The sequence below is a fragment of the Rana temporaria genome, chromosome 8 (assembly GCF_905171775.1).
Source record: "Rana temporaria chromosome 8, aRanTem1.1, whole genome shotgun sequence".
Taxonomy (NCBI): Eukaryota; Metazoa; Chordata; class Amphibia; order Anura; family Ranidae; genus Rana; species Rana temporaria.
Genome location: NC_053496.1, coordinates 156,689,153 through 156,711,925, shown reverse-complemented (window position 1 = coordinate 156,711,925; position 22,773 = coordinate 156,689,153). Strand labels below are relative to the sequence as shown.

Sequence of the window (22,773 nt, the reverse complement as noted above, 5' to 3'; positions counted from 1 at the left end):
CTGTATATATCATCTATATATATGCTCGAGGACGTACTAAATTGCATGATAGGATAATTGTCAGCAATGCTACTCTCTCACTAGATGTCGGTGTACTTTTAACACACGTATATAGTAATGACTCTGTGGTCCCATCACTCCAATATGCAGTATAGTACGTCCCTATGCTCGCAAGCAGATCTGACTGGAATGTGGATTGTACTCGGCACTTCCTCTACACAGCACCACCCGGAACATTCAAATCCTCCCGCCCGCTCCGCCCCCTTGTCCGGGCTGTGTTTTGGACTGCGGCGCCCAATGGCTTCTGGGGAATGTAGTTCTCTGAACGCCGCTTCTCATTGAGCCTCAGGAGAGTCCGACTACAAGACCCAGAAAGCAGCGCGAGAGGAGTGTGCGCGAATCAACCAATCAGGGCGCAGAGGCTGAAGTGAACGGGCAATGAGCAGTGTGTTGTTTCTGCCAGGCTGGAGACTTCAGGTTTGTGTCCGGGTATTTGTTGTGGTCGTAGTCAGCTGTGATGGCCGTCTGTGGGGGGTTATGGGTAACAACTGACCGGAAGATGACTATCACATGGCCATGTAACGCTGAAGTTTAGGGGTGCATTTTATAGCATAGCTATATTGATCTAGCCTGGAGCAGCATAAGTATGGCTGAGCCATTCCAGTAGAGGCTGAAATGTGTGTAGTAGGTGCTGCTACTACAGTGACTGCTCCTTTGGTCCAGGTCCAGGACCAATCCGCTGCATAGTGAGCACTAAGGGGGTGTTTGTTTTGCTCGGCGCATGCGCAGTTCATAGACCGACTTTAATTTTTCTGAATGAATGCAAGGCATTGGATGAGGTGGGGTGGTGATGTCACAAAACTCCACCTCGTCCATTCAGAGAACACTTTGCAATCATTGAGTAAATTGAAAAGTATTCTGTCAATGGCGTCCTGGCGAAGTGAGGGGAAAAGCCCCATGCCCCCCACAGTCATTTGCAGCTTCCACGAGGACCCCACATGTATGGAATATTGGAATATGTGAATACTCCATACCTGAACCTTAGCAGTAAGCTAGGTTTAGTTGGGGGGTGGTTTGGTGATACAAATTCAGCATTTTTACCGCCCCCTTAAAGGGGTTGTAAAACCTCACGGTTTTTCACCTTAAAGCGGAGTTCCAATCACAATTAGCATTTTTTAAATGCATGTCCTTTCATCCTGCGTTTTTATAATATAAATCCGGTCACTTACTATTTTACAATCCGCCGCCGATCCGCATAGATATTCAAAAAAGATAGTTTATAAAACTATGTCCACACCGTTGTCATTTTTGCTTGTGGGCATTGTGAAGCCTACAAGCACTTACTTGTAGGCTACCTTTCGTGCTGCAGCAGATCCCCTTTCCCCTTCCTGACCTTTTAAGCAATGGGGACTAGCACAGCAGATCCTGCGGCTGTCTCGTGTCCTCATTGGATAGATTGATAATGGCTCATGCTGCTGTCAATCAAATCCAGTGACACAGGGGCAGGGCTGAGTCCTGCTGTCTGTGGACGCAGCAGCAGTACTGGGGGGTGCCCCTGATGGAGGCACTCGATGAAGAGCAAGAGAGCCGAAGGGTGACCCCAGAAAAGGAGGATCGGGGCCACTCAAGCAGGTAAGTATAACATGTTTGTTATTTAAAAACAAAGCTTTACAATCACTTTAATGCGGATCTCCACCCTAAAGTGAAGTCGCGCTGATCGGCACCCTCCCCCCTCCGGTGTCACATTTGACACCTTTCAGGGGGGAGGGGGGTGCATATACCTGTCTAAAGACAGGTATTTGCACCCACTTCCGGCCACACGTCACGGGCAAAAGACAGGTTTTTCCTGACTTCCTGTCTGTCCCCCGTTGTGTGCTGGGAACACTCGGCTCCCAGCACACAGCGTGTGAGCCAATCGGCGGGCGCAGCGCGACTCGTGCATGCGCTGTAGGGAACCGGGCAGTGAAGCCGGAAGGGGTTCACTTCCTGGTTCCCTCACCGTGGATGGAGGGGGGAGCAGCAGGGTGATGAGCGATCGCTCGTCCTCTGCTGCGGACGCCGCTGGACTCCAGGACAGGTAAGTGTCCTAATATTAAAAGTCAGCAGCTGCAGTAATTGTAGCTGCTGGCTTTTAATATTTTTTTTTGAGCGCACATCCGCTTTAAGCTGCAAATAGCAATGGACAGGAGTGTTTACATGCCGTCATTGTGATTCTTTAAAAACTGCCCAACCTGTCACAAAGGCGACCTATTGCAGCGAATGGGGAAGCACTGCAACCGACCCTCAACTGCGTACAGTGCCTGCACACGTTTGTTCGCAAAAATGGGGTAAAAACAGACGGTGAATTCTCATCCGCAGCACATTACTGTTTGTCGAAGGCCTCGGAAAAAAGATCTAAACACAGATCACTCTTCAGCGGAGCAGAGGATTTAAATGCACATCTAAATCCACCCTTAAAGCAGTGTTCCAACTTTAATATTGCTTTAACTAGAAAAACATATATACAGGGCTCAAAAATTCAAGTCCTGAGCTACTAGCCAGGCCTTAACCACGAGTTGCCCCACCCCTAAACACGCCCCCATAATTTATCATTAAATCAGGGCTCGACAAAATCCGGGCGCCAGGTAGCAATTGCGCCCGCCGGTAATTGAGGCCGCGGCCTCAATTACCTGCCGTCGCGGGCCCGCCGCCACGATCGTGCGGTGGGGGCGCACGGAGACATAGGATCCTGTGTCTCCGTGCGCCCCCACCTCGCGATCGTGGCGGGCCCGCGACGGCCGGTAATTGAGATCGCGGATTTGCGGCCTTGTGAAGTCCCAAGCTTCCTTCTGTAACCTGGCGCCATCTGGTGGTGGCCGTTGGCATTACAAGTAAAACAGCCGTTCTAATGTGTAAGTTTTCACTGCAATCTCCTTCCCTCTAATTAGAACCCCTAAATATTATATATATTTTTTATTCTAACACCCTAGAGAATAAAATTGCGATCGTTGCAATACTTTCTGTCACGCCGTATTTGCGCAGCGGTCTTACAAGTGCACTTTTTTGGGTAAAAAATACACTTTTTTAATAAAAAAAATAAGACAACAGTAAAGTTATCCCAATTTTTTTTATATTGTGAAAGATAATGTTACGCCGAGTAAATTGATACCCAACATGTCACGCTTCAAAATACCTTTTAAAATCTCCATAGGCAACATTTAAAATGTTTTACAGGTTGCATGTTTTGAGTTACAGAGGAGGTCTAGAGCTAGAATTATTGCTCTCGCTCTAACGATCGCGGCGATACCTCACATGTGTGGTTTGAATACCGTTTACATATGCGGGCGCTACTCACGTATGTGTTCGCTTCTGCGTGCAAGCTCATCGGGACGGGTCGTGTTTTCTGGCTCCTAACTTTTTTAGCTCCTAGATTCCAAGCAAATTTGTCAAACCCTGCATTAAATGATCTTGTAAAATGTTTTATGCTGAATTAATTTACAAAAATAAATATAAACAACTTCATCAGCACAGCCTGACCAGTGCCCATCAGCGTAGCCTGACCAGTGTTTGGGGATCAAATAGAGGAAGAGGAGAGCCAGCTGGATCATCACAGAGAGCGGGAATCGCCGGCTGTGACAACTTTGATTTGAATTGCCTTGCACCCGCAGTCACACAAAGTCCCGCTTCCTGGATCGGCTCCTATGATGGACGCCACTCGTTCACATCAAAGCTGTCACAGCAGGTGGCCCCTACTCTGTGTAATGATTTTCCCGGGTCTCCTCTCTCTTCCCCAGATTCCTGGCAGAACAGCTCCCGTTCAACCCTGCCCATCGGCGGTGCCCCCCCCCCCCCTCCTCCGAGGCAGCCCCACAATTGCCCTCAAGCTTTATCTATATGCCAAGTTCGAGCAGGCAAATGGAAATTTTGTATATATATATATGTGTGTGTGTGTGTATATGTGTATGTATGTGAGAAAGAGAGCGTTATCTCATATATGTTTTATATATATTTTTTTTTAGGCTCCAGCCCAATGAGGAACAGCAATGCCACGAAAGAAAGCCAGTCGCGGGGTGACTTTTAATCTGGGGACTGGGAGTGATAAAAAGGTGAGTCTTACTCTGATCAGTTGTAAAAACTTAAAACGCTTCAACTCCTGTGGACCTTCTCTTTAGGCCCTGTCTCCATAGACCTGCTTTTTTTACACTGGAAAACCGCAGTAGGAGACACAGTAACAATTGTTCACACTGCAATGCACCCCGATGGTGCGGTGCACTGAGCTGCGTCAAAATGCAGACATGCTGTATTTATTGCACACACTTGCATGTCGCTGTACAGCAAGGCAATGCAGCACACTGCTGTACAGCGACATGAATATAGTACCACTGGCCGATATATGATGCCGATTTTTGTGGCCGATATTTTAGGCCGATTTAAAAAAAATAAAAAACCACCAACCTCATCCACTCCTTCCTACTTACTCGTGTCACTCTAGCACACACTTGATGTCCTCAGTACAGGTGGCACTGGATGGTGGCACTGGTTTGGAACTGACAGATGGCACTGCCAGTTGGCACTGGTTTGGAACTGACAGATGGCACTGCCAGTTGGCACTGGTTTGGAACTGACAGTTTGCACTGATTGGCACTGGCAGGTGGCACTGGTTTGGATCTGACAGATGGCACTGGCTGGCACTAGTTGGCATTGGCAGGTGGCACTGGTTTGGAACTGACAGATGGCACTATTGGCACTAGCAGGTGGCACTGGTTTGGAACTGACAGATGCCACTCGTTTGGGACAGGTGGCACTGGCAATTGGAACTGGTTGGCAGGTGGCACTGATTGGCGGTGACACTGGTGGGTGACACTGGCTGTCAGATTGGCACTGGTGGGTGACATTGGTTGGCACTGACAGATGGCACTGATTGGCACTAGGTGGTGGCACTGATTTGTGGTGGCACCGGCAGGTTTCACACTAAGTCGAGTGCCCACCGGTGCAGCCTATCAGTATCCACCAGTGCCACCTCATCAGTGCCCAACAGTGCAGCCTATCAATGTCCATTAGTGCCCACCAGTGCCACCTCATCAGTGCCCACAGTACAGCTCATCAGTGCCCACAGTACAGCTCAATAATGTCATTCACTGCCAGTCTGCCACCTCATCAGTGCCCACCACCGCTCGGCTCCATTCTGTCCCCTCGCCTGGCCAAGGAGAGCTCCATTCGTCCCCCGATGTGCTGTGCGCCCTGCCTCTGCCTCCACACTACAAACCCCAGAATGCAGCGTGGCTAGTAACAGCCAATCCGCGGCCGCCGCTGCCGACTTCCTCCACTGGGGAAAAAGTAATCAGACAGCGGCCGTGATGGCAGACGTTTAGACTAAATGGTGGGCGGCCGGGGGGGGGGGGCGGGGTTACACCCAGCACGCCCCTGCTTCTGATCCCTCACAATCGGCCTTTTTTCACATAATAATGGGCCGATACCAATTTTTTTAAAAAGGTGAAATATCAGCCGATATATATCGGTCGACCTCTAGTTGCAGCACAGTAAACCGCTGCGGTTTTGGGTCCGGCGTCCGTCTGCGGCTTCCGGTGTCCTCTTCGTCGGGTCCGGCGTCCTTCTGCGGTGTCCTCCCCGCTCGATCCCCGCTTTCCCGCGCCGAGTTTGAATACTGTGCCGGCATATACCGAGCGCAGTACACTCGTGTATAGTCGGGCATGCTCGGCTACTCTCGCGCTCACGTCCTGTACGTCCAGGACGTGAGCGCGAGAGGAGCCGAGCCTCCCCGACTATACACGCGTGTACTGCGCTCGGTATATGCCGGCGCAGTATTCAAACTCGGCGCAGGAAAGCGGGTATCGTCGTATATCGCGCACCCACGATTTTGCCCTGATTTTCAGGGCAAAAAAGTGCGCGGTATACGCCGATTTATGTTATTTTCTTGGTATCCATGAAAAAGCATCAACATCATGATGTTGTCAAATTTCTTCAACTTGTTTTTATCTAGTGCATCCATTTTAGCGTGTATGAAAGATTGATTCATTCTCTTTTTGGCTTCTGACAGATGTACTACAGGTGATTTCCATGCGCTAGCTATTGTCTGCTTTGCGGCTATCATGAATGAAAGGGATCATTTATATTGATTCTGAGAAAGGGTTACTGGTTTAATATTGAGATGGACTGTCATTGGATCTGGCAAAATAATACAGTCGAATAATTTAGAGGCAATCTAGAAAATCGTTTCCCCAGAATCTGTGCACAAGTGGACACTGCCCCCAGAATCTGTGCACAAGTGGACACTGCCCCCAGAATCTGTGCACAAGTGGACACTGCCACCAGAATCTGTGCACAAGTGGACACTGCCCCCAGAATCTGTGCACAAGTGGACACTGCCCCCAGAATCTGTGCACAAGTGGACACTGCCCCCAGAATCTGTGCACAAGTGGACACTGCCACCAGATGTGCATATAGGTTAGTTTATCGGGACAACCGCGAAAACAGAGATCTGAGCTGTTTGCTTTAAATTTGGCTAACCTGGCGTATTTGTATTTGATTTAGTGATCAGTTGAGAATAAATTATCGAGATGCGACCTTTAGCATGTGGTTCTTTTAGGCATATTCTTTCAAATTGGATAATATTGTGTGGATTATCACTAGAATTGAGGAGAGGATCGTAAAAAAATTTGATTTGCAAATATCTGAAAATTTCTGATTTGGGGAGTCCATAAGTCTCGCATTGTTCTGGAAAAGGTCATTTTGTGGTTGTTAATGTTAAGTTTTATAGACACGTAATGCCGACCTTGGACCAAGCTTTAAAAGTTCTTGGAAATATCCAAGCTGGATAAAAGACCGGGGGCCATATTCTCATATAATTTACGTCGGCGTATCAGCAGATACGCCGACGTAAGTCCGATCCTATGTTTAAGTGTATTCTCAAACTGAGATACACTTAAACATGCCTAAGATACGACGGCCTGCGCCGTTGTATCTTAGGCTGCAATATTTACGCTGACCGCTAGGTGGCGGTCAGCGTAGAATATGCAAATGACTAGTCACGCCGATTCTCTAACGTACGCTTGCCCGCCGTAGTGTTTTAACGTCGTTTCTGTAAGCGATACGCGGCGTAAAGATAAAGATGCCCCCTAGGTGGCGTACTCAATGTTAAGTATGGCCGTCGATCCCGCGTTGAAATTTGAAAATTTAACGTCGTTTGCGTAAGTCGTCCGTGAATGGCGCTGGACGCCATTTACGTTACAGTCAAAACAAATGACGTCCGTGAGACGTCATTTAGCGCAATGCACGTTGGGTAATTTACCCGACGGAGCATGCGCATTACGATCGGCGCGGGAGCGCGCCTAATTTAAATGATCCACGCCCCCTACCAGGATCATTTGAATTAGGAGGGCTTGCGCGGGTGGACTTTACACGACGCCGCCGCAAGTTTACAGGTAAGTGATTTGGGAATCAGGCACTTGCCACTTAAACTTGCAGCGGCGTAACGTAAAGGACATACGTTCCGCCGCCTCAGATCTTTAAGAATATGCCCCCAGGTTTTTATGAAAGGAAAGATGCGGGTTATGTGGAGATTGTAGACCATGTGAGCTTTCGTGCCTGTCCCATAATGATAAAGAATGTTTAGAGATTGGATTCTTTATGGCTACGTTCTTCAGATCGTAGAACTTTACAATATTTGTAGGAAGTGGGTCGAAGTCTATTGCTTCAATAAGTACCCACAAAGGGGTCTCCGTGGTCAAGTGATATTTCGATAATTGTGCCGTTTGAGCTGCTTTTATAATAAGTCGCAAAGTCTGGAAATCCCAGACCACCCATCAATTTGGGTAGGATTGCGTTTTTTTTGGGCAGCCAAGGTTTTTTCTTACCCCAAGTGAACTGTGTTACTTTTTGTTGAATCAATCTAAAAAAAATTAGCAGGAATATGGATTGGAAGCGTTCTAAAAAGATATAAAAACTTGCAGTATAGTCATTTTTATTATGTTAATTTTTCCGAACCAAGAAATCGGTAGGACAGGCCAGTCCGATAACAAACGTGTGATGCTTTTCAATAAAGGTGGGTAATTGGCAGCAAATAATTCTGAGGGATTGGCCATAAGTTGAATACCTAAATATGGTAGGTTGCGATCTACCCATTTGTTTCCTCTATTTCTTTTACGGTAACTGTAATATTTAGTTTTTCCCATCACTTTCTGTCTTGGGCGTCTTTCACATGGACATTGTGTGTGCAGCAAAACCAGGAGGTTGAGACCTATTTTTAACTTGCCTCAGCCACCTGTCAAAGCCCAGCAATGGCCGGCGAACAGCCTCATATATAGCGTTGTGCCCATGAGGCTAAAAAAAGTAGGGTATGTTGTATTTGGCAGGCAATACTGCCTTGCGAAATGGGGCTTGCTGCAACCACATCTAATTTTTGCAGCATGGAGAAAAGCGATTTTCTGTGTAAAATCCCTCTTCCAACAGGCATGAGGGAGGCAGCATATGATCTTCTGGTCACATGCTAATCGCTGGCCAGCCACTGCTGACAAAACGATCCACTGCAGATCGTGGGCCAGCAGCATCGCTCATATTATAAGTACTTTATGGACACCAAGGGGCAGGTTTTTACTGGTCCCCACTGGGGAGATTCAGCTTCACTGACAAGGTTCTTGTTCTTTCTCTCTCCACCCAAAAGTAAAAATTTGTCATTAGGTACACTTTAAAATACCCTCTCATTAGGTACACTTTAAAATTTGTCATTAGGTACACTTTAAAATACCCTCTCACTTTGCCCACCCCACCTAGGTGTGTGTGTGTGTGTATATATATATATATATATATATATATATATATATATATATATATATATATATATATATATATATATATATATATATATACACCCAGCCACACCCTTAACTCTGCTGCCTCTTGACAAGCTCCAGGATGGCTAGTGTCAGAACTAGGGGGGTGACTTCATGAACCCCCATTCCCCTTTATGGTGCTTTGGGGCCTGGAAATTGAAAGCTCAAGCCTGACCAATGTTACATGGGGTAGGTGACAAGCTCCTCTATTCCCAGAAGCTCTGCTCCCATTATAGAAGGCTCCAGCAGTGTGCGGTGGTAAAGTGGGCTACGTGCGAAAAATGACACTTTCATTACTGGAAAAAGTTACAGAGAATCTTTAGGCTCCATGCACACTGGAGACTAAAAAAAAAAGCTATAAAAAACGCCAGTAGCTTTGCAGGGAGCCTTTCAAAGTTTTTTTTTTTTTTTTTTTTGCGTTTTTGCAATGGCTTTTATTAGCGTTTTTCATTGTAGCTTTTTTTTTTTCCAATGAATAAAAAAACGGTGGTGAGCTGCGGCACTTTGAACGCAAATTTCTGGCGTTCAGATAAAAGCCCATAAACTCCACTGCTCATTAACACTAAAAATCGTTCATGTGTGCATGGATACATAGGCTAACATAGAGTGCAGTTTATGGGCTTTTAAAAAAAAAAAAAAAAGCCAAAATGCCAATAAACTACAGTTTATTAGCTTCTGTGTGCATGGAGTCTTAAAATGGTTCATCGGTCAAAAACAAAAAATTAAAAGTCAGCAGCTACTTTCTCTGGAATTTTTTTTTTTATTTATAGGCTGAAAGGATTGTGTATTCACAGTGGAAGGCGTGGGAAAAGGGTTAGGTTAACCACTTCAGCCCCGGACCATTTGGCTGCCAATTGACCAGGCCACTTTTGCGATTCGGCACTGCGTCGCTTTAACTGACAATTGCGCGGTCGTGCGACGTGGCTCCCAAACAAAATTGACATACTTTTTTTTCCCGACAAATAGAGCTTTCTATTGGTGGTATTTGATCACCTCTGCGGTTTGAATTTTTTGTGCTATAAACAAAAATAGAATAAATATCCCCAAAAAATCTATAAAAATAATTCTTTCCTCAGTTTACGTTCGATACGTATTCTTTTACATATTTTTTGGTAAAAATCGCAATAAGCGTTTATTGATTGGTTTACGCAAAAGTTATGAAAAGACAAATGCAGCGCCTTCTAAGCGTAGCAAGCTAGTTTAATAAGAGTAATATGTGCAAAAAGCTATAAAAAGCCTACTCACAAACATGAATGAATATAGGCAAAGTGGTGTAAGGATCATCCGCATGGTTTAGCCGGTTTGCGTACGATGTCCTAATGCAGGCAGCGCGGAGATGTCGTTCTCTGAAGGGCAGCGGCAACAGGAACCGAGACGCTCTCGGAACCTTCAGGCTGGAATCAGGTATCCACTGCGGACTGCAAGTGACGTCACTTCCGGATGCGGGAGGTGCACGCGTTCAAGACTTTCGAGTCTCTTCCTCAGGCTGGGCTTACGCAAAAGTTATAGCATCTACAAAATAGGGGATAGTTTTATGGCTTTTTTATTTATTTTTTACTAGTAATGGTGATCAGCAATTTTTATCGTAACTGCGACATTATGGCGGACACATCTGACACTTTTGGCGCTATTTTGGGACCATTCACATTTAGACAGCGATCAGTGCTATAAAAAAAATGTGTAAATGTAACTGGCAGTGAAGGGGTTAACCACTAGGGGCTAGGGAGTGATTCTAACTGTTAGGGGGTGTGTCTATGAGTGGCACATCACTGATCACTGCTCCCGATGAGAGGGAACAGACAAGATGTGTTTACATTGGCATCTCCCCATTCTTCAGCTCTGTGACCCGATTGCGGGACACCGGTGGACATCGAGTCCCGCAGGCACAGTCACGGAGCTTTCAGCAGGTGTGCGCACAGCGGCGATTTCAAAGTGACGTAAATATACGCCGCTTTGCCTGTCAGTGCCATTCTGCCGATGTATATCCACGTGAGCCGGTCCTTAAGTGTTTTGTTTTTTTTGCTTTGCTTTGTGTGTTTTATTTTTTATTTTTTTGTGTTTTTGATTTCAATGTTATATTTGTGTGTATGTTGTTGTGGTATAAAGAGAAAATCTGATTTAAAAAAAAAAATCGGCCGTATTCAGTTTCAGGCATAGGCATGCTGTTCTTTGTGAATGGTCCTTCAGCTTTCTGGACCTATGACATGTCCCAGAAGGCTGCGGGGAAAGGGCTGCATCACAAGTGATCCGACCTGAAGTGGGAGCTGATACTCCCCTAAAAAAATAAAGTGCCAAAAGTTAGGGGGGGCAGAGGTAGACATGCTGATGCCCCCTTTTGGGTAAAACGACACTTTAACTATTTACAAAAGAAATTCTAGGAATTATAATGTGATAATGTCATGTGACCTTTTTAATTTAAAGGGTCATTTAAAGGATTTTTTTTTTCGCTAAATAGCTTCCTTTACCTTACTGCAGTCCTGGTTTCATGTCCCCATTGTTAGTTTTTGCTTTGTTGCTGTAATTCCTCTCTGTTCTGGACACTTCCTGGTTGTCTGTTTCCTGATCACAACAGTACTGGGAGATTTCTCACTGTGGTGACTAGTCAAGGAGGTGTGATTACTGTGTGTCTAAAACCCCTCAGCACCAATCCAGTTTTGTTTTACAAACCATCACTGCCCTGTATTGGCTCTCTGGCTCTGTACATCAGAAAACCAGGAAACAACAGCAAAAACGAAACTAAACTGTAGGTACATTATATGATTGTTTTTTATCTATTTTTAATCATTTTTAAAAGGAATCAGTTAACTATTATGTATCTTTACCCTGTAAACAGTCATTTCAGCAAAAAATTTTTTTTCCTTTAGTGACACTTTAACTTTTGTTTACAGGTCACAAAGCGGAAGAAGAAACCTTTGGGTGATCAGGAGCAAAGTGGCAGCAAAAAACAACGTATGTTCTGTATTGTCTTTTTAATGCTGACCTAGCAGTAAAAATATAAGGTCTGAATATATCAGGGCCCCTACTCATATAGAAATGCAGCATAAAAGTAAAAAAATAATTAATAAACCTGTAGGGAAGAAGTCGGTAAATATTCTTATCCTACCCCTGGCATACTACCCAAATATAGCGAGAAGACGCTCCCGGGCTGTGCCAGGATTTCACCGGGAGGATTGTGATGTCATACTCTGCAGCACAGAAATTGGTATAAGGTAAGGATATGAACTTTAACGCTGCTACTTTTTATGGGGGAGGGGACCCTGATATATTAAAGTGGTTGTAAACCCTTACAATTAGCCAGTGAAGTGACTGGCCTCGGGTGACACAGACAAATCCTCCTACATACGTTGTACCTGTTTATCTGCAGTCCTCCCTTCTCTACAGCTGTTCAAAGTGCAGCATTTAGAACGCCTATCTGAGGAGTCAGATAAAAGGAGGTAGAGGGATAAAATTCCGCTCTAGACCTCCAGTGAGCAGAGCTCTGAGAAAAACTTGAAAAAAGTGACTCGTGCAGATAGCAGAGGAAGCAGACGGAACTTACACTTAGTGCTCTTGATTGAGACAAGTACACACTATAGAGAGGGATATGCCTTGTTCATATTTCATGTCTAAGGTTTACAACCACTTTATGTATACCTTACTTTTCTCTTATCGTCCATGGACGGGCACAGCTCCTTAAATCTTGACAAGTGGGTTAGGTTCCCTGTTTACAGGAGAGGACTAGGCAGAAACATGTTAAATACATGTTCCATTAACAGAGTTGAACAGCCTTGCCCAGGGGGCGGTCCCTCCAGACATAACCCTCCTCACTGCAGCTTGCAGCCTCAGTTTCATTCTGCCTAGCAAGGAGAAGGACGTATGGCTCCCTTTGGGCCCAGCGCCCTGAGGAGAAATTTTATTTTATTTTACTTTTTCTTGAGGAATCTTCTTTCAACTGTCGGCTGAGAGACAGGCTGGATAATATAGATCCTTGTAGTCTACTCAGTCCGACCAGCAAGCGTGGGCACACCTTTTCAAAGAGGCTTGGTCTGCCACGCCATACCCCATGACTCCTGGGGGGCCGGTGAGCTTTGCTCCGAGGTCCACATATGATTGGGCTGTGGTGTTGTCTGTTGTCTCACTCACAGTGGACCGGGCCGACAGCTACCTCCATTTCGGTTGTAGTTCTGTCAGGAATGCGTCAGCGAGTCCTCGATTGGACGGGTAAGTACAGTCCCTCCTGCTTCGGTGGGTTGGTACGGCTGGGCATTCCTGGGGTTTGGGGGTCCCTTCTCCTCCCTTCCCTGCTCCTTTCCCTTGCTGCGTTGCTAACATTGCCGCTGTCAGGGGGGAGGGGGCCTTCCTGAGGGGACTGTGTTATCTGGCCTGTGTTTTTTCTTTTTTGTATTGGGCTTTCCTGTGAGGGATTTCTTTATCGTACATCACGGGACACAGAGCGGCATATTCATTACTATATGGGTTATATGGAGTACCTTCAGGTGATGGACACTGGCAATCCCAAACAGGAAGTGCCCCTCCCTATATAACCCCCTCCCATAGGAGGAGTACCTCAGTTTTTACGCCAGTGTCTTAGGTGTTGGTCATGGTTTAGCTTGCCTCCACATCCTTGGGATTAAGGTGGGCTAACCGGTTCTGTCCAAAGGCCTCGGCGCTAAAGTGGTCAGTAACCGGACCCCAAACCAATGGGGTATAGCCCATAATGCTTTCTTTTTAGAGAGCTGGACCCTGGGCCCAGAACTTAGAAACCTTTGGGGGCCTAATGTTTCTGTTGCCAGAGTGCTATATGGGCCCAGGACAGTGGATCCTTCATAGGAACCCAGGGCCTGAAGGTCAATGCCCCACGGAGATGGGGGAAGATTGGGCCTCTTGCTGTGCAAAGTCCTGCGGCATGGAGCAGGTGAGTGAGGGGAAACTTGCGGAACTTGGTTCGCAGCAGGTTTTCTGGGGGGGGGGGTCACAGTGGGACATGCCTAAAGTTATGCGCTGCATCTGGCAAAGTGAGTCACATGTCTTAAGGATAGGATGGCTCTATGTGTATTTCCCCATAAAAGGTGACCTCCCTGGTAGTATTGTAAAGCATTGAGAAAGCTGTGTGTGTGTAAAGAGAGCTGTGCCTACCTGCAGAGCCTCCAGGCGATTGCTGCCAAGGTTTCTTCCTCCTAGCCTGGATGACAGGCAAACGCTGGCCTCCTCGTGTGGCCCCCCCCCCCCCACCCCCCCCCCCAGCCGGCAATTTCGCGCCAAGGACCCAGATACGGAGGAGTCTGGGGCAGCCTCCCAAGGGGAGAGCTGGTGGGTTCAAGCCTTAACGGACTTGGTCCATAGAGCATTCAACTTGCCAGTACCAGATCTCCAAGTATCGACGGTTTCAGCTTTGGGCTCACTAAGAACGCCTCAAAACAACGCAGTTTTTCCGATCCATCCTCTGCTAGAGGAAGTTATGTTCCAAGATTGGACCAAGCCAGATAGAATCTTTTTACCACCTAAAAGATTCTCTGCCTTATATCCTATGGAAAAGAAATTTTCCAAGAGATGGGCAACCCCGGCGGTGGACGCAGCCATCTCATGTGTTAACAAATCTTTAACATGCCCTGTAGAAAACATACAGGTGTTCAAGGATCCGGTTGATAAACGCTTGGAAACGCTACTTAAAAACTCCTTCACCACTGCAGGGGCAGTAGTGCAGCCAGCTGTGGCTGCGATTGGGGTTGCACAAGCATTATCGGATCAAACTAAGCAGATGCTTAAACTTATTCCTGCCCAGCAGGCAGAAGAATTTTCGGAAATGTCCCTAGGGCCATATGCTTTACGGTAGACGCGATTAAGGATTCTATCCAGCAAGCGTCACGTTTATCGTTATCCCTTATCCATATGAGAAGACTCTTATGGTTAAAGAGCTGGGAGGCAGAGCCCCCATGCAAGAAGCTCCTGGTAGGGTTCCCCTTCCATGGAGAACGACTCTTCGGAGAAGACCTGGATAAATACATTCAGACCATTTCAAGCGGCAAAAGTACTCTTTTGCCAACCAAGAAAAAGTTTCGAGGGCCTGCGTTTAAACGACAGTACTCCCCTGGGCAGGGGCCCTCTAATACCAAACAGTATCGACGGCCTCCTGCAAGATCAAACTTTAACTTTAACTTTAACAACAAATCACAGGGACAGGCCGCTGGAGGCAAGAAGCAGTGGTTTCGCAAACCAGCAAAACCAGCCCCCAAGCCGGCCTTATGAAGGGGCGCCCCCACCCACGAGGGTGGGGGGAAGGCTGCGTCTCTTTTCAGAGGTTTGGGAGGCCAGCATTCCCGACAGATGGGTACGGTCTTCCGTGGCTACGGGCTACAAACTAGACTTCCTAAAGTTTCCTCCTCCTCATTTCCAGGAGTCAAGGGTACCAAACGATCTGGGGAAGGGAGCCGCATTAATGGCGGCATTGAATCATCTACTCTCCCAGGAGGTAATAGTAGAGGTACCAGTCCAAGAACAAGGGCTGGGTTTCTACTCCAACCTATTTATCATCCCAAAGCCCAACGGCGATGTCAGGCCAATTTTGGACTTAAAAATGGTAAATGCATACCTAAAGGTCCGCTCATTTCGGATGGAATCCGTGCGGTCAGCAACTGCCACACTCCAGAAGGACGACTTCATGGCATCCATAGACATAAAGGATGCCTACCTTCATGTTCCAATTTATCAGCCACATCAAAGATTTCTACGCTTTATGGTGGCTTCGCGTCATTACCAATTCGTGGCGCTTCCTTTTGGGTTGGCTACGGCCCCCCGGGTATTCACAAAGGTCCTAGCTCCAATCCTAGCCAAGCTAAGGATCCAAGGGGTCACGATCCTAGCGTACCTGGACGACCTCCTAGTCATAGATCACTCGTCTCCTGGCCTGGAACGAGCAGTGGCCCTCACGGTCCAGTACCTCGAGAGGTTCGGCTGGGTCCTAAATCGAGAAAAGTCAGCATTCCAGCCCACAAGGCAGTTGGAATATCTCGGCATGAGGTTAGACACAGAACAACAAAGGGTGTTTCTACCTCTGATAAAGGTCGAAGCCATCAAGGAGTTAATCCTATTGGTTCGAAGCAAGAGAGAACCAACTATTCGCCTATGTATGCGGTTACTAGGCAAGATGGTGGCCACATTTGAGGCGGTACCGTACGCCCAGAGCCACACTCGCATCCTGCAGGCAGCCATCCTGTCAGCATGGAGCAGGAGGCCACAGGCCTTGGATATCCCTTTGCCGCTCTCATCAAGAGTCCGACAAAGTCTGTGTTGGTGGTTAGACCCTCAGAATCTACTGAAGGGGAAGTCTTTCAGCCCAGTGGCTTGGAAGATAGTAACCACAGACGCCAGCCTGACGGGCTGGGGAGCAATTTTGAACGGTTGCACTCGCCAGGGTACTTGGGCAAAGCCAGAGAAGCAGTTGCCCATCAACATCTTGGAGCTCAGAGCTGCTCGACTAGCCCTCAGGGCTTGGACGTCCAAATTGCAGGGGTTCCCGGTGAGAATTCAATCAGACAATGCCACGGCCGTGGCATACATAAATCACCAAGGGGGAACCAAGAGTCAAGCCGCTCAGAGAGAGGTGAGCTTGATTCTCCTGTGGGCAGAGGCTCATGTGCCCTGCATATCGGCAATATTCATTCCAGGAGTGGACAACCTTCAGGCGGACTTCTTAAGTCGCCAGACTCTGTTGCCGGGGGAATGGTCTCTACATCCACAGGTCTTTCAGACACTCTGCCAAAGATGGGGAGTGCCGGACGTGGATGTCATGGCATCGAGACTCAACAAGAAGCTAGACAGGTTCATATCCCGCTCAAGGGATCCGATGGCCTGCGGAAGCGATGCGCTGGTTTGCCCTTGGTATCCGTTCAAACTTCTTTATGCATTTCCCCCGCTCCAGTTACTACCCCGCCTGCTGCGCAGGATCAGGGTGGAGCACATACCAGTTATCCTGGTAGCTCCAGCATGGCCCAGAAGGGCATGGTATTCACTAATCCTGAAGATGGTAGTGGGAGACCCTTGGACTCTTCCTCTACGGCCAGACCTGCTATCGCAAGGTCCGATCCTCCACCCTGCCTTACGGCATCTAAATTTGACGGCCTGGAGGCTGAATCCCTGATTCTCAGGGGTAGAGGTCTGTCTCAGAAAGTAATCTCTACCCTAATCAGAGCCAGGAAACCGGTCTCTAGGGTGATTTATTACAGGGTCTGGAAGGCCTATGTAGGCTGGTGTGAGTCCAAGCGATGGCTTTCTCGCAAATTTACCATCGATAGAGTATTAAGTTTTCTCCAGCTAGGAGTGGATAAAGGACTGGCATTAAGCACAATCAAGGGACAGATTTCAGCTTTGTCAGTGTGGTTTCAGCGGCCGCTGGCCACCCACTCGCTAGTTAAGACCTTCATTCAAGGGGTCTTACGTATTAATCCTCCAGTTAAATCCCCACTTTGCCCGTGGGATTTAAATCTTGTTCTGTCAAGTTTACAGAAACAACCTTTTGAGCCGTTGGCTGAAATTCATTTGGTTTTACTGACAAGGAAGTTAGTATTTTTGGTTGCCATGGTTTCCGCCAGAAGAGTATCGGAACTGGCAGCCTTATCCTGTAAGGAACCATATCTTATTTTACAAAAGGACAAGGTCGTTCTCCGCCCTCATCCTTCCTTCCTACCAAAGGTTATATCCCGTTTTCATCTAAACCAGGATTTGGTATTACCATCCTTCTTTCCTAAACCTACTTCCAGAAAGGAAGGGTTGCTGCATACCTTGGATATTGTCAGGGCCATGAAGGCCTATCTTAAAGCTACAGAGAAAATCCGGAAAACAGATGTGTTGTTCATTTTACCGGATGGGCCCAAGAAGGGGCAGGCAGCTGCAAAATCCACCATCTCGAGGTGGATTAAACAGTTAATCACTCAGGCCTACGGCTTGAAGGGGTTGCCTCCTCCGTTATCATTAAAGGCTCATTCTACTAGGGCCATGGGCGCCTCCTGGGCAGCACACCACCAGATCTCTATGGCTCAAGTTTGCAAGGCGGCAACCTGGTCTTCTGTCCACACGTTTACAAAATTCTACCAGTTGGACGTAAGAAGGAATACTGATACAGCCTTTGGGCAGGCAGTGCTGCAGGCTGCAGTTTGAGACCCTCGGATTCCGGGGGCTCCCTTTTGAGTTAAATTTAAAATTTAAAATTATTTTTTCTCAACTAAGTTGGATTTATTATGATTTGAGTATATCTCTAAATTAAATCCTTTTGTCTTGGGAAGATGTTCTCCCTCCCCTCATTGTAAGCATTGCTTTGGGACATCCCATATAGTAATGAATATGCCGCTCTGTGTCCCGTGATGTACGATAAAGAAAAATAGATTTTTAATACAGCTTACCTGTAAGATCTTTTTCTTGGAGTACATCACGGGACACAGAGCTCCCACCCCTCTTTTGGGGACCATTTTGGGAGGCATACTGCTTGCTACAAAACTGAGGTACTCCTCCTATGGGAGGGGGTTATATAGGGAGGGGCACTTCCTGTTTGGGATTGCCAGTGTCCATCACCTGAAGGTACTCCATATTACCCATATAGTAATGAATATGCCGCTCTGTGTCCCGTGATGTACTCCAAGAAAAAGATTTTACAGGTAAGCTGTATTAAAAATCTCTTTTTTTCACTGTTAAAAAGCCCTGTGATGAGCACAGATGTTTATGATTATACTTCAGCAGACGCTGACTGATTGGTGACACCTGTAACGGTTTTGCTTTTTATGCTTTATCTGTGTCTTTTCCTTACATAAAAAAGCCCTAGGAGGCTTTTCCTGTTTAACCACTTCCATACAGGGCACTTATACACCTTCCCGCCCAGACCAATTTTTAGCTTTCAGCGCTGTTGCACTTTGAATGACAATGGTGCGATCATGCTACACTGTACCCAAACTAAATTTTTATAATTTTGTACCCACAAATAGAGCTTTCTTTTGGTGGTATTTGATCACCTCTGGGATATTTATTTTCTGCAAAAAAAATAAAAAAATTACCGAAAATTTTGAAAAAATATGTTTTTGTTTGTTTCTGTTATAAAACATTGTAAATACGTATGTTTTCTCCTTTACTGATGGGCACTGATGGTACTGCACTGACGGGCACTAATAAGGCGGCACTGATGGGCACCGATGAGGTGGCACTGATGTGGTGGCATTGATGGGCGGCACGGATGGGCACTGATAGGCGCTGATAGGCGGCACGGATGGGCGGCACTGATAGGCGGCACGGATGGGCACTGATAGGCGGCACGGATGGGCACTGATAGGCGGCAGGGATGGGCACTGATAGGCGGCATGGATGGGCACTGATAGACGGCACGGATGGGCATAGATGGGCACTATTGTATGTGTTGTACTAATGGATGCCAATCAGTGCCAAACAATGCCTGCCAATCAGTGATGCCCATTGTGGGCACTGATTGGCATCCATTGCGGCACTGATTGGCATCCATTTTTTGTGTCCTCCTCATCCCTGGTGGTCTAGGGTGACATCTTTTTTTTTTTTTTTTTCCTGGTGGTCTATATGGCCATCCCTGGTGGTCCAGTGGGCATCCTCGGGGGGGCTGTGCTGATAATCGATCAGCACAAACCCCCTCCCTGTCACAGGAGCAGCCGATCGGCTCTCCTCTACTCGCGTCTGACAGACGCGAGTGAGGAAAAGCTGATTACCGGCTTTTCCTATTTACATCGTGATCAGCTGTGATTGGACACGGCTGATCACGTGGTAAAGAGTCTCCGTGACTCTTTACCTTGATCGGTGTTGCGGGGTGTCGGACTGATGGGGTGCGCATCGGCTCAGAATCCTGAGGACGTCATATGACGTCCAGTCAGGATTCTACAACCACTTTGCCGACGTCAATATGTAATTGGCGGGCGGCAAGTGGTTAAACACAGGTCCCTGCAGAAGTTACCTCACGGTTCTTTTCCTCTCACAGGCAGCGCTGGGCAGTCTCCTCCTGAGGGAGTCCCGTGGTTACCCCTGGTCAGCGCAGCAAGTGGGTGAGAGGCCCTGAATAGGGCTCTAGGAGCTTTTGTCTACTTGTATGGACAGGTGTGCATATTATAATACACACTATATGTAAATATTGGAGTCAGTATCTGGGTCCTTCCCTACATGCTGGTGGTGGCAGCAGGTGTTAGCACCTGGGATTCCCACAGAGTTTTTATTGTTAGTCCTGGACACGTTTGTGCCAGGGTGGGGGTGGACTGCGGGCGGGCGGTAAGAGTGCCCCCTTCCCCCGTTATCCCCTGGGGAATGCTCTGTTATGAAGCCATGGACCAGGTACCTAGTTAAAAAAAAAAAAAAAAGCAGAATAAGGCATTTATGGGTGCGCTTTTTACTGCTGCAAGGGACTCTCCTAAGCTGCATAGTGCAGCTGGGTTTCCGCCGAGGGCTCGGTCTTTTTTGGATCACACAAATCAGACCGCTGTGTAGGTTTTTTCCTTCTGTGCCCTTCTTTGATAATTTCTGAGATGCGGAATGAGAAAAGCCGCTGAGGGCTTTTGTGGTCCCTCACCGCCAGGCGGGAACCCCCGCTTATATGGATCTGACTGATAGAAGATCCGAAATACTGACCCGTTCCATGTTTACCATGCTGGGGTCTGGCTTGCGGCCTATTGTGGCCACTACACTGGGGTCTCAGTCGGTGCTGGCACCATTTTTTGGGAGGTTTTTCAATTACATTGAAAACTCCCATTGGCGCCCATTTTGTCGTAGCCGCGCTATGGCGCAGCTTACATTGTGCCGGCCGTTTTCCTGTGGCCGCGTTCTGAACGCTCGGCGGCCATCTTGGAGTAGTCCTGACCCCTAGTGCTGTATACAACTCACGAGTGAGCGTTTTGCACCAGACAGTGGAGGAGCACCGACTCTCTCCTGAGGTTATTAGGCTAGTGGACCAGCTGGTCCAGGGCCTCATATAGGTCTGTGATGCTTCATTGAATGCTGCGCCCTTGTTATCCAGGGCGTCTGTTTCAGAATGGGTTTATGCACATGGTGGTGTAGTGCTTATCTCCATTACTTGGCAGCAAGTAATACTGACGCCAATCTGCCTGGAGCTTGCATTGTCGCTCCCTGTGTCTGCGTGGGTTTCCTCCCGGTACTCCGGTTTCCTCCAAAGGCATGTGTGCATACACCTACATAATATACATACACACTATGTGTGTGTATTATTTAGGGGCAACCCTCCCAGGCCGTCAAAGGCCCAGCTGGGGGACTAATCCGTCCCTGGGTGCGTAAGCCGATCACGCCGGCACCCAAATCCTGCCAATGTATGTAGCCTTCCCTCCCTGTCTCTAGGTGGGAGGGGCGGCTTGCAGGTTTACAATTCGGTGAAACCTCCCTGCTCTCCGACCAGTGGGTCTGCGAGGTGGTCTCTTCGGAGTACTAGATAGGGTTTCCTCCTATCCACAGAACAAAGTTCTTTCCTCGTGTCTTCCTCTCCTTGCCCGTCGGTCTGCCTTGGGCAGTGTGGGATTTGCTAAGCTGCGGGGTAATTTTACCTTTCCTGCAGGACGAGTGTTTTGGGGTTTTCTATGGGCCTCAGGCCCTAAATACCTTTGTGAACGTCGGGTAGTTCCGCATGGAATCCATTTGTTCGGTGGTAGCTGCGCTCCATCCAGGGGATGTCCTGACGTCCTCGGACATCAGGGATGCATACATGCATGTCCCGTTTTGCGCATGTCACAGTGTTTTTTTCTGTGCTTCGTGATGAGAGAAGGGTCTCTGTCAGCCTGTGGCCCTCCCTTTTGATCTGGCATCAGCACCATGGGTTTTCAGCTAGGAGCTCACACTTATCCTAACTTTGTTGGGACAGCGAGGCTTTGCCCCATTGGCTACTTGGACGTCTTTTTTCTGAGAGCAGCTTCTGTCTCCAACCTAGTGGATGGGTTATTCCCATTCAGACCCTCATAAGATTTGGGTGGGTGTTAAATGTTTAGGCCAGAAGGTATAGCTCAGTGACAGCAAGCCTGCCCTTCATGTGTGCGACCCAGGGTTCAAATCCTGGGCATGCTAGGTTCCAACTCAGCGTTGGAGTATCTAATGTTGATCCAGACTCCTCGGTGGCAAAGGTCCCTTTTCCCCTGGTCTATGTGCTTGGGGTGTTTCGGCTCCCTTGCAGGAGATGAGCCTCACAGGGCATGGATCTTCTGGCTGCTCGTCTCCGCCGCAAGGGTGTCAAAGTTAGTGGCCAGGTCTAGTGATCTGGTACAGACGCGTCAGTCACGCTGGTGGCCCTGTGGGGTCTGTATCAGTGATTTTTTGCCGTTCCTCCATGGTAGTTGCTTCCTCGGCCGCTCCACAGAGTGGAGGCTGAGGAGATCTGATGATTCTAATCGCTCCAGATTGACCTCGGCGTCCTTGGTATGCTGATATCGGGCGCCTGGTAGCGGAGGTACCCTGGCGGTTGCCAGGGCAGGAGGTTCCTCTGTCACAAGGTCCCATACTTCCTCCTGTTGTACAGTCACTGACTTGCTCAACATGGTTATTGGAAGCCAGACTTTAGGTGACCCGGGGTCTGTCTGACTCGGTCATCTCAACGGGGCACCGTAGTCTTCTTCCGGAGGATCTACCGTTGCACCTCTCTTGGTGCGAAGGGATGGAGTGACGTCCACGGATGTGCTCGGTGTCCAGGGTCCTGCTGTTTTTAAAGCTTGAAGTGGATCTAAAAATTGCTTAAAGAACCGTTTGGGGGCAGAGATTTCAGCCTTGGCTGTGTTCTTTCTGTGGTCTTTTTGCGGCCTGTCCCTTGGTGGGTCCCCTTTTTTTGTGTGCAGGGGGTTTGTCATATACTTTCCCCTCTTGGCCCATCTCTTCCCCCATGAGTTTTGACTCTGGTGCTCACAGTTCTTCAGGAACCTTCCTTTTGGAAACATCAGAGAGATTTTCTCTTGACACTATCTCAGAAGGTGGCCCCTTTAGT

The 22,773-nt window shown here is 47.8% G+C and overlaps 1 protein-coding gene across 1 annotated transcript in view; it reads left to right on the top strand.

The window, feature by feature from the left end:
- The first annotated feature begins 366 nt into the window (after positions 1-366).
- The window catches only part of LOC120909261, an 83,333-nt gene continuing 60,926 nt past the window's right edge, over positions 367-22,773 (top strand). Inside the window, exons 1-3 of the mRNA XM_040320996.1 lie at positions 367-477; positions 3,999-4,085; positions 11,717-11,777. Of these exons, the coding sequence (XP_040176930.1) occupies positions 4,023-4,085; positions 11,717-11,777 (124 nt within the window). The 5' untranslated portion in view covers positions 367-477; positions 3,999-4,022. The remainder of the gene's footprint in view (positions 478-3,998; positions 4,086-11,716; positions 11,778-22,773) is intronic.